General features: G+C 40.3%; 1 protein-coding gene across 4 annotated transcripts in view; it reads left to right on the forward strand.

The window, feature by feature from the left end:
- The window catches only part of STOX2 (storkhead box 2), a 148857-nt gene extending 140487 nt beyond the window's left edge, over nt 1-8370 (forward strand). For 3 of the 4 annotated variants that reach the window (XM_061134484.1, XM_061134482.1, XM_061134483.1), the window contains exon 4: nt 1921-8370. In XM_061134484.1, the coding sequence (XP_060990467.1) occupies nt 1921-2116 (196 nt within the window). In that variant the 3' untranslated portion in view covers nt 2117-8370. The remainder of the gene's footprint in view (nt 1-1920) is intronic. The other variant, XM_061134486.1, reaches the window with a different exon arrangement.
- The last annotated feature ends 4686 nt before the right edge of the window (nt 8371-13056 follow it).

Raw genomic sequence — 13056 nt, forward strand, 5'->3', positions numbered from 1 at the left:
GAATCTTAGAGCACGTGTAGCTCCCACCTTAGGCCATCTGTTGCAATGATGTGTGTTGACGGTACCTGACATGCAGTACGGACTTGATAAGTTAACTTCCCACCTCAAAAACTGGTTTAAAAGTGGATTCCTTGGACCTCAAAATGCAGTTTCCCATAGGGGGGGAAAAAAGTCACTAGTAATACATAGATTCCCAAGCCTCCCCATGGAGACTGATTTTTTTCATGAGATGCCAGACGTACAACAGAAATAACTCCCCGCATTTGTCTAGCTTTTGCGTGTACAGATCTTTCCTGGTTGCTTATTTCTTCTTCTGAGTCACTCACTGAGTAGTAACTCGCCCTACTTTAAAGATGAGGAAGCCAAATGCCCTAAAAAGTTACTACTGTGATTACAAATGAAACCGAAGGAGCGTGTCACAACCTCTCTGGGGTTCTGCATGTTTATTGTCCTTTTTCCTCCCTCCACCTGACTCTCAGTTGTAGTCCTGGAAAAACACTGGTGGATTTTCTTAGAGGAGGTGTAAGGCAGGTAAGTAGGTAAGTCTAGAGTTTTCCATCACTTTAGTGATGATATTTTCGAGTATTCCTTAGATATGCCCAGATTGACCATAAGCATCATGAAAGAACTTGATTTACTTCTATGAAGATATGAACCCTCTGGAGGTACCCTCTGTAGTCAGGAAGAAGCATCCAGTTGTCTTTTTGGTAGTCGGTGAACAGACTCCCTTTTAAACAACTAACTCTTGGCTTTTTGTTGAGAAGCAAGCTTAAGGCCACAAAGGGTCAGGATGAAATGCCCTGTCAGGCATGGCTGCCAAGGTATAATGCTCAGACAGACTCGCTGTGAGTATTGGATGAGGATGAAAGCCAGGTGGTGAGGATCGCTTGACTTTAAATCAGTGATGGGGACCAACATGTAAGAATATTTCATAAACCTTGAATCTATCCAATAGGGTGGATGTTTTGAGCATCATTATGCTTCCTTCTACCTCTTTGTGAGCTGGTAAGTTTTGTATCACCGTTTTGAGGACCTGGAACACAAAAACTCACTCAGTTCCCATCAGTCAGGCCAAGTCATCTTATTTCTGTCACCGTCCTACACATTTGACATGTTAAATGTTATACACCTCTTGGGACAATAAAATAGATTTAAGTATTTCTAAATTAGAAAAAAGAGAAATCAAAATACTAAAAGCTTTTAAATCACCTCTAAAGATTCCTTTAAAAAATTAAACATTTCTACCAAAGTGGAAGAAGGGAGGAAATAAATGTAAATAGAGAAAACCTTAGATTCCTTATCTGGAAATAGAATATACATAAACTAAAGTGTTATGTATTTGAAACAGAGTATGACGTCATTATGTATTTGAAACAGAGGTATGACGTCTTTAAAAAACAATGTTATTCCCATCACTGCTGCAAATTGGCTAGTGTCCTACTTGAAGTTCACCTCCAGAGTCAAAAATCTACTAAGCAAGAATGAAAACAGAATCATTAGGATAAAAGTATGCAGTTGATTCAGGAGCAATTCTCTCCATGAATTTTGAGCCTGAAATGAAATCATTACCTATGTATAATTTACAAAGACTAGTCTTTTTAAAAAAGGAACATGAGAGCCATCTATCACATCAGATTTTGAAGGCGTTTCCTTGAATATGAAAGTCTAGGGAAGACATATATTTAGCTGTATGAAAACCCTTTACTCAGCGTGCTGCTGATGATAACATGTCTTGTGAAAAGCTTCTGGAGTCCAAGTTGCTGGAGCATATGTGAATAATCAGTATGAGATGCTATATACATGACATGATAAACCGCCAGAGGAAATCCATTAACTCCATCATTTGCTCTTCCTCTAGGGCTCAATATATAATTATTTATGTTAAAAACCAAACCAAACAAAACCTTTTTATTCTTGTAGCACTCGGGAGAGCCTGGCTTCCAACACATCAAGCATTGTTGAAAGTAACCGTCGTCAGAACCCTACCTGGAGCCCGGCCCACGGTGGAGCTGGCCCGGCCTTCAGTTTCCGAGCAAGTACGGACCCCCCCACCAACGAAGCTGAGAAATTACAGAAACCTTCCAACTGCTTGCAAGCTTCTGTTACTAGTGTGTGATAGTCATCCTGCCTCCGATCTCCCGTCTCATTTGATACAGCCAAGTTTACGACACTGTGGCTGGTGTTTACATCTTTGGAAAGACAAGCATCTCAACGGCAGTTTTTGTGTTGACTTAAACTGTGCTGCTAAGTAGGCTAGGGCAAAAAACAACAACCGAAAAATCTTTATTTCAGAGTATTGCTTTTCACATTTATGGCTCTGTAGCAACAAGAATAGCAGTAGGGTGATATGTACACTTTTGCTTCACTAATTGTAACTGAGCACACATATGGAAGTCTAGACACTGTAAGTGTAATATGCATTTTCGATGTCTTGCAGTTGCCAAGTCCATTCTAAAATGCCACAGATGCGTGTTGCTCCCAGTCTGTGACCAGATGGTGCCACAGAACTGATCCTTGACACTTCCAAAAGAAAAAAAAAAAAAAGATAACTAAGCCACCACAAAATGTCAAATGCAAGGGTCTACCTTGAGGGAAATTGATGCGAAAATGACTAAAAGGGACCCCAGCCCTTTGTGTGTGAATCATTGAGGCCCCAGTCATTTTGCACTGTGAGTTTTTTTGACACGATTTTGTATAGGAGCCCACGGAAGTGTGTCAGAAGGGGTCGTGATCCAAATACTGGGAGTGTTTGTTTTCGGGATTTTGTTTTTTAAGTGTCACAGATGCTTGTCTGATATGTTTAACCTTCCATCATCACAAACAGGAATATAGGCCTTTGATTCTGAAATGGACAAAGAAAGGGTCCCCCAGCCTGGCTGGGGCACAGCGCTGAGCAATGGGAGAGGTAATGTGGACTTTTAAAAAGGTGTTCATCAGATAGTGAAGGAAGAGCATTTCTTCCTTGTGAGACTTAAGGGTGATGCTATCTTACTATCAGAGATAAATGGTAATTAGTTTGTTTAAAAGCAAAATGTTCTTTGTGATACAAATGAAGACTATGGCCTGGGGACGTTATTCTTTCTAATGGAAGGACATAAATCTATTTTATGTAGTTTTAAATAGAATGCCTAAATTAGGCTGTGGGAGATAATTTTTAGTGGTTATAGGAAAGAGCAAATTTAGGGAGAGTTGAACTTCAGGCCTTTTATTCCTGGGAAGATATCTATAGAGAAAACTTTAAAATACTTTTTCATTAGAAATATACATGTGCCCATGTAATTAACAACAGAATGTGATCATTCTGCAAGTGTGGTGGAACCCTAACTGTACACCCCCAAATTTATCAGAATAACAATTATGCACACATGAACTATGCCAGAGTAATGTTTACAGATACTTTGTAACCAATTTCAGGAGGCATTTTTAGGTGGATGTATAGTATAGTTTTTAGCCCAACTTATTTCAGGATGGTTTGTTAATTACATTTTGCTTTGGTTTACAATGTCATGATGACTACAGAGAAGGTTCTCAGCAACAAAGGGATTACAAATAATCAAGATTCAGTTCTCTAGGGAAGAGATGTCTCAAAAGTTCCCATGTCTCATTTTAGGAGAACCATGGAATAAATCTGTAGATAATGGAAATTTATTCACAAAAGGATTTCATTTGATACCAGTAAATGGTCTGACCAAAAGTTTTATTTAGCTGAGTGGCATGTGATGTTTGGAGCCATATACCACAAAATAAATACCCCAAAATAAATCTAAAATATTTTCACCTCGGATTTCAGGAATTGGCATAAATTGGCGAAACACTCCTGCTTCAGTATTAGGTTGAGTCACTAGCCATCTGTTTAAAGAGTAGAGTCTTTAAATAGACACAGTTGGGCTGTTTCTTGAAACATTTAGAGACTCTCTCATGCTTTTTCAGATAGCTGGAAGTTTCGTTGGGTCAAACTGGACTCGTCAAGTTTAGTATAGTTTCCTTTCTTTGTGCTTATAGTGAAACGTGAGCACGTTTCTTGGCAAACTCCCACACCTTTAAAATGCTTCTGTCGTTGGCTTTCAATCTCCTGCTTAATTTCCTCCAAGGCATGCCTTGATTGCTCAGAAATGCACTCTTGTCTCACTGCTTAAATTTGTCCAGAAGGAATGATGACGTATCCAATAGACTATACACAGAGTCTGTGTCCTTGGGGAGTTGTATACCACACAGTTACTAAATTCTTCTGTCTAAATTCTCTTTTTCTCACCCCTAAACCTACCCTCCAGCGTGAATCATACAATCAGTTCATAAATAATAGAACCATTGAAACAATACATCAGCCTCTAGTTGATCCTCCTAAAGTAGCCGTTAGAATAATCAAATACTGTGTGAACAGGAAAGAAAAGCATTACCTTTAAAGAGAAGCTTTAAAATATGAATTTATCAATATTTCACAAGAAATAGGTTTACAGAAGACATTTGAATAAAATGTGTACACTCTTTGCCCGATGCTATGGGGTACATGATTTAGGGAAGAAAAAAAAAAACAAACTCCCTTAGACCAGCAGCCATTAGCATAGAAACGATGGACTTCAAGGAGGATATGGTGTGAGCAGACGTTCCATGCAGATACATTCCCGTCTGAATCGAATTGGGATGCCTGAATGAATGGGGGAGAAGAGGGAGCTGGAAGCACGTTACGAGTGTGACCCCAGATGGTCTGCAGTGATGTTCTCAGTAACCCGCTCCAAGCTTTGCCAGCTTCCTTTTCCTCCGGTGAAACGATCGCTTTGTGGCCACGGCTGCTTACCTAGACTTCACTTAGAGTTTATCAACTGAAAGGTTTACAAAACTGAATCTGGTTGAATCTCTGTGTAGTGAGTGTTCAACTTTAAAGGGTCAACCCATCTGTCGGCATTTTGCACACTTATGTATTATTATGATACAGCATATTACTTTATGGTAATTTTTATTTTTACATATAACTACCTCCATAAATTTGATGAAGCGGCCGCAGTGCGTTCAAGTGTATTGTTCGGAAAAGCAAAGTTGACAACGTTCTTAATCATTAGGCCATGGCATTCTCTGTGTGTGTCAGTGGTTGCCTATGTGGACTTGTGACTGTCTCATTGCCATGGTTTTTCTTTGATGGCATTATCTCACTCTCAGCTGTAAACCCGTCTCTCTTCTTTCCCACAGAAAGCACTTGATTTTGTTATGAATGAAAAGTTTAAATTTCTTGTCTCCCCCGCCCCTGCCCCCACCTCATTCCTGCTAAGAGCTCTCTCTGGCCAAGAGCCAGTTGGTAAACATAATTTAGCAAGCTATTTACTCCTATGAAAATCTGATTTGAATTTTAGGTTTTCGGCCATAAGACACACCAGGAATTTGGACTGTCGACTTTGAAGCACTTTGGGCCTCTCTGCCTTCACTTGCATGCCACCGTGTCGAGCCCAGACTTCATTGGGATTAAAAGAGCTGTGCTTTTTTATCCGCAACTTCCGTTCCATAATTCGTATTTCATTTTATATATTTTGCACATCTCAGGGGACCTTCATAAGCATATGAAAGGGGGGGTGCCATCAAATAGAGGAAACGGAAAAAACTGAAAGAGGACTCGCTGGTGAAAGTAATAAATGACTGCTTCTCTGATGTTGTGAAGTTCAAGTTCAGGAAGCATCCAGTGAAAGTTAATCTGGAATCACAACGATCTGAACACCAGCTGTTCCTCAGTCTCCCTTTTTCATAATCCAACCAGCATTTCTAAAATGTAAGTTTAAATTATATTGCAGTCACTATGGGGAGGAAAAAAAAAAAAAAGAAACCTGTTCAGCAGCAATGAAAAGCATGTTTGTTTTTTAGGTTGGCACAGCTTTGTAAAATTCTACCCAGGACAAACCACTTATCACCACAAAGTGTACTTGAAAATAAAGTTTCTAACTTAAATGATAGGCGTATTGCTCACCATACAGTAGTGATCTTGATTTGAAAAGCCTCACAATTTATAACATGGGCAGTGCTTGGAGCTTGATTAAAAACCAACAACCTGTGAGCACTTCGCACATTCATTTGGGGATCTCAAAGTGCTTCCAAAGCATTCGGATTCACAGTTCACAACGCAGGTCCTATCTGTAATACCCGTACTTGAACAAACAGGAGTGACATAAGATTACCCAGAAACACAGTGGCAGCTATCAGTGATCTATTTTCTATCTGTTTGATAGACCTTCATGAGAAATCACGAAATACAATGCTATTTTTCTGATGTGTGCTAATAAAGTCAAAGAAAACAAATACAACTTGACACCTTTGTCCATTTTCATTCAAAAAGTTCAGGGTGTTGGGAATTTGACAAAAAACAAAGCCGCCCAGATGCCCTTGGGGTCCGAAGTAGATCTGGATTGCACACGATTGTTTACAGTTTCCTATTGGGCTTCTCTAAATCCCGTGCTAAAATACCATCTTTCAGGAACATGACTGCCCCTGGCAGTGGGAGGTGCTGACACAGAAACTTTCACTAAAAAAAAACTTTTATCGAGTCCTCTCCACAGTGCATCTCAGCACAACTGAAATTCAGTATACTGAGCCCTAATCCGAAGAATCCGGAGTTGCCAGGGAAGCTGATCTAGTTCCAAGTGGGTGTTTTTTTTTTTTTTTTTTAATCTCAAATTAGGAGATAAAAGATCCTGGTCGAGGACCTTCTCCGTTTATCACAGGCCAGTCACAGAACCAGCTCGCAGTGCGCCGTTGGGCGACAGTGGTCCCCGCGGAAGTGATCCTTTCCTTCCCCGCTCCGACTCTCCACCACCCACCCCAGGTCTCTTATCACCCCACCATCCTCAAATTTCTGCACACACTGGGCTTGAGGAAGCTAGGACACAGGAAAAACAGAGGCAAAAGCCATGGAAGACATTGCTTTGCTCTGGGTTAGTAAAATACGGACAGGAAAGAGATTATCATCAGCCTGATCTTTGCCAAGTAAGATAAAGGAATCAGCCATCATTCTGTCAACTCTCCCAGAAGGTTTTACAGTATTCCGGATACATCCAATCTTTTCCCATAGATTTCTTTTATTCGGGAGAGGTTTCATGAATTAGATCTATGAGAAAACGCATTACTTTATTTCCTGGGGTGTTAGAAATAGACACTGGTGTCTCCCCGATGGAGTTCATCTCTGCGGCTTTTACAGCACCATCCCAGCCATGGCTCCTCTCACGCTAGACTGTGTTTTTACAGTTGTTCTAGGACTTAGAGTGGCTGGTTTGCAAGGTTCAGAATTCTACAAGGCTCGAGGGGGACTAAACCTTCTTCTGATGATTGTATATTACCAGTTACAGGGCTTTCTTTGCTCCTTGCTGTCCTCAAACGTGAACATACGCACACACACGCCCTGCCAGTGAGGAAAGGGATGGGTTCCCAGGTGAGGTGGCCATGACCCTGGAAGCCAGGGTAAAGCTAGAAGCTTGTTTGGTCCACATACAGCTGGCTCCTTCCTTGCCCAGAGCCTGGTTTTGACATGCCTGTTCCCTTGTGCCCCGCCTCCCAAAAGAGGTACCAAACCTGAGATCTGAGGTCTCCAGCGCGAATCCTCTGCAGTTATACAGAATCCATCCTGGCGTATACACACACAGCTCCTCACCTGCCTTTCCTCCCGGTCCACCCTCCCTGCCTCCTCCCCACTTAGATCCTGATACACCTCCAGGGTTTCCACATCGGAAGGGCAAAGCAGTGTGTGGTACTGCGCGTACAAGGATGGGTTAGGCATAGAGCTGCCCTAGGGTCAGCTTCATGTAAGTATTGACAGCTACAAATTAAGGTCCTTAGAGTAGTTGACATAGATACAACTGTCTAGAGGAGAATTAAATTTCAACGTTCAGTTTAAAGGGATCACAATTCTGCAGGTATCTTTCTCCGAGTGACTGAATGTGACTATTGCATTAGGATAAATGAATTAAGAAGTGCAAGTGGGATTTACTGTATGTTAGAAAGGAATTTTGCAGCCAAGACTGCCTTGAATAAAATGTGTTTGCACTGAAAAAAAATTTTAAATTACTTGGTCTCTGGTTGCTGTAAAGGTCATCCAAGATGGATGTTCTGTTTATATTGTATAGTATTTCATATGAAATAATTACAGTTCATGAAATGTCTTCCCTAATGTTACTGATTTATAACAGCACATTTGTAACATGGTTTTTATCGTGTCAGTGTACCATATTGTAAATGATGATTACTTGTCATGCTTAGTATAATAACTTAAAAGAAAAAAAAGCACAGGGATTTTTGTAAGTCTATATTTGAAAGTCCCTCCATATGGTAATATTGTGTTCATGTTGTTTATGTAGTGTTGTGTGAAAATATCCATTTTGGATTGTGTTACTTTTTAAGATATTAAATAACATTTGGTTATATGTCTAAGTGGATTTTTTTTTTTTTTTGGTACTTGAGAAAAAAATACCTTACATGAGACCACTTTATTTCTCTCCTCAGTTAATATGACATCATAACAAAATTTGATCGCACAATCTTGGTTATTAGAGCTTTTGAATTAAAACAACTGAAAATGGAAATTCCTGATCAACATCTTTTCCAGGAATGTTTTAAAAGATCCCATTTTTAGCCAGCTATTCAAATTTAAAACCGAGTGAGGCTTACAGAGGCATATAATTAAGTTTTCTAAATGAAATTATAAAGTAATGTGGTCAGTTTGTGTTGTTATCACTCGTATCATAGCTTCCACCCCCGAATGAGTGCGGTTCCCCTATCCAGCACACACTCGGAAGCTATCCACATACTCCAGGGAGGCCTTTTTGTGCCGGTTTCGAATGCCTCCGTATTTAACTGCCTTCAGAATCTATTATCCATTCCTCTGACTCTCCTCAGTGGTGACAAAACTTTGTCCTGGGAGAATGGACCTCCTTTTTTCAAACCAAAAGTGACCTGCTGTCAAGCAAATGATGGAGCTGGGAAACAACATTATTAGTCAAAAACAATATGCAGATGTAAAGTCTAGCCTAATTTTCTTGTGAAGGCGATACCCAAAGCAGACTTCCCAAAAGTGTTCTGAACAATGACAGAGCCATTTGGGCAAGTGTGGAAAACCTAAGGGGACTCCTTTGAAGGACAAGCCTTATTTTTAGTTGTATAAGTTTGTCTATACAGACGCTTCATTTTTCAAGCGTGTAATAGGGGAAACAAGAATACCAGAAGTACATTGTGAATTTTATGCTAGGAGCAAAAAACCTCTGTGTTGGAGGAAAGGTAATTTGTTGCTTTCAGAACCTTCCAGTGAACTGGACACAGGAGGAAATGTAGTGATTTACCAAGAAGGTGGAGGCAGGATTCTGACTCCTCTGAGAGAAGGGTCGCAGTTCATAAAAAATCTGTTCTTTCGGAAGGAAATGGTATGGTTTTAACTTATTTTTAAGTGTTTAGAGTGGTGTGTTTTTTCCTCTGTAAGGAAAATCCAGAGTCCTCGATATTTGTCATCTCCGCTCTTGCAGCTGTGAAATCAAGAGCTGCTGAATAATAAAAAGAAGTTATTCACCTGACTTTCATAATTTATTTAACTGTGAAACCTTACCCCTACTGTGGGAATACCTGGATTTAGTGACATTCCCCCTCTTGGAGCTCCGTGGCTCCAGACTCTTCCTGTAAAGCAAATAGCTAGTCATCTAACCCATGGGGTAAGTGTGTGTGATGAATGTTCACACAGCGTAACACACTGCGCGGGAATTGCAAGAAAAAAACAAGTCACCTGCATGCACGATCGCCTGGGTGAGGTCTGGGGTGAATCGTCTCAAAAACAGTGCGTTAGAAGTGTGATGGTCAAAGGGGGACGAGAGATGCAGTGTGTTAAAAGAGAGATAAGACCAGAGACGTTAGCTTGGAATTCAAAGGGCAAGACTGAACGACTGTTGTTCAGTGAAGACCAGATTCTGTTTTCCTGAGTCAGATCTAGGGCTTGTGTCTGTGGCTCACGCGGAATGAGCGTGTCCGCCTGGGCGTGTCTGACTGACGGTGTCCGTGGGTTACTTAGGCAGCCCCCGAAGTCCATCCAATACGTGCCTCCAGGCCAGCTTCCCTCACGGCCCCTTGTTTCTCTTCCTTGCTGTGAAGTTCCAGGCATCGTTTTTCTTTTCTGTTAACATGGGGTTTATTTCGTTTTATTACTCTTTTCTCTATATAAAACTAAGAATTTTTTTGTTACGCTTTCTAGTCTATTAATGCTTGGACTCTTTCCTAATCTCAAGTGTATATCTGTAATAATGTAGTATATAATAATACAGAATAGGATATAACACTAATTAGTAATAATAATACAGGGAAGCCTGGTGTGCTGCAGTTCATGGGGTCACAGAATCAAACACGACGTAGTGACTGAACAACAACAGAATTATGTTAATGACATTATAATACAATATAAAATATAATAAAATTAATATAATGTATATTACTTTATACTTGTATATAATTGAGATACATATACATTGTATATATTTCTACTGTTTTATATGTAATAACATGATAAGTTATATACATAGTAATTTTGTATATAACTACAATTGATTACTAGCACTTTATTTTTTTTTTATTACTAGCACTGTAAATTTCACATTTATAGTCTTACACTCCCTGTATCCAAAGCCCACTATCAAAAAAAAAAACAAAAAACAAAGCCCACTGTCTTTGCTTAATCTCATTTCCACTCACCTTTGCACTGACAGTCTGTTGTTCTCCAGCACTGGGATATGAATTTATCACCAGCTATCAAAGGCCTGAGAAATCACTAGAAACTTTCATATATATAGATGGATGATGATAGATAGATGATTACATAGATATTTCATTAGGCCAAAGATCTCTGTATTTTTTAATAGTCTGTAAATGACAACAAAACAAGAGTGTGTCTCTGTTTTAATGATGTATTGAAAATTTGTTATCTTGGGAAATTGGTTTGGAACCCTCTTGTGTCCATGCTTCAAGCCGGCATCTGCTGTTCCTTACTGTATCCTATATTGTAGGGAAAAAATCACCCTGAAAGCACCTCGTTCAATGTCAACAACAGCTCAATGGTTCCAGCATTTAAAATCTCTTTCTTGAGTTTCTCCCGCAATCATGAGATTTCCCCTGTTGCCATCTATCCCATCTAATTGCAAAGGTAACAATGGGTCTCCCCACTGGTGCAGCTTCTTGCTGCTTGCCATTGTTGACAGAACATGTGACGGACTAGCAAATCTTAAATGGATTGGAAAAGACAAAGGTTGTTCTTTCCATTCCTTCCCTTCATATGTGTTTGATGGCAGTTATGGGACATCTGTGTCAATTGTCAAGAGATTGACATTCAGGCTGGGAAGATTTCAGGATTCTCAGGGAGAGAGACCCTTGGAAATAGGAGATGCCATTTCCACAGCTGTATCACTTCCCTGTTTCCTGTCTGTAAAAGGGATCCAATGAGATGGACCAGGGGCTCCATCTGGCCCTATAAGAAGTCAGGCAAATGGGCACAATAGAGCTCATCTTTTACAGCTGACTTTTGCTCTAGCCAATTGATAACAACCAGTGCTTTGAGAGACTGCCCTTAAGATTTCAGCAGTCAGAATATTGTGTAGATGGCTTATTGAGAACAAAGCACTTGCACTGCATTTTTAGACTGTTTTGGCTGCTCTGCATGACTTGTGGGATCTTAGTTCTTCCACCCGGGATTGAGCCCGTGCCCCCTGCAGGGGAAGTATGGAGTCCTAACCACTGGGCCACCAGCGTAGTCCCCCCACTGCATTTTTAGACAAACATTTTACTACAGTTTTAAAATTATAGAATTGCTGTGACTGCTGTACGGAGAATGCCTACACCCCATCACCTATTATTAACATAATAGGTGGGAATAGTTTCCCCTATTATTAACACCTTGCTTTAGTATGGTACATTGGTCGTAATTAATGAACCAATATGGACACATTATGAACTAAAGCAATACTTGATTCAGATTTCCTTAGTTTGTCTCAGCTGTCATTTTTCTGTTCCAGGAGGCAGTCTGGAACACCACATTATTATGTGGCCTTAGTCTCCTGTGGTCTGAGTTTCTTAGACTTTGTTTTTGATGACTTGGTGGTTTTGAGGAGTACTGCTCAGGAATTTTGTATAATAGCCCTCAATCTGGGTGTTTCATGCTTTTCTGAAAATTAGGCTGGGCATATAGGTTATGAGGGGGTCACAGAGGTCAAGTATCATTGGCATCAAGAATGCATATGAACAATATGACTCATCACTGTTGATGGAAACCTCAATCGCCTGGCTTAAAGATAACGTGAGGTCTCTTCACTGCCAAGTTACGCTTTTTTCCTCAGTTCCAGCTGTCCTTTTTGGAAGAAAGTCACTAAACTCAGCTCACACTGGAGTCAGGATTTACCCTCCATCTCTTGAAGGGTGGAGAATTTAAATAGATTATTTGAAATTCTGCAAGGGAGATTTCTCTCTTCCTCCCCACTTATTTTTACATAACTGAGTCACATCAGTATCTGCTCACAGTGTATACGCACTTGTTTTATGTGTTGGGTTGTAGTCCTTTACTACTTTATGTATGTTATGCCTCAGTTTTTCCAGCTTCTGCTCTTGTTTGCTCCTCTGGTGGGCTCCCATATCCCTTTGACCTACCCCCATCATCATGGTGATTTGTTCGTTTCTTTGTGAGCGTGTCCTAATTTCCTGGCATTATAGGAGGCTCTAGGCTCATTTTGTATATCCCACTCCAATCTCTGAATCGGTCACTTCTCTACGGAGCACCTAGTTTCTTATCTTGAAAGATGGCAGTAGAAACCAAGATCTAGGAGACAGCCATGCCCACTCACCAGTATTGGAGAGCCATAATTCTTTCTTCAGCTGATAGAGCAAGGATATACCTGTGTGTGTACTAACCTGTGTACATACATGTCAATAAATATCTCTGTGTGGAACATCGGTATCTCTCATAAGCTAAATGTGAATTCATACTGATGTATCCAACTCTGATCCATTGCTATACAGATCCTTCTGCCTCCTCCCTCTGCTTATCTGTAACTTCCCACCCTAGCTGTG

The sequence above is a fragment of the Dama dama genome, chromosome 32 (genome assembly GCF_033118175.1).
Source record: "Dama dama isolate Ldn47 chromosome 32, ASM3311817v1, whole genome shotgun sequence".
Classification (NCBI taxonomy): Eukaryota; Metazoa; Chordata; class Mammalia; order Artiodactyla; family Cervidae; genus Dama; species Dama dama.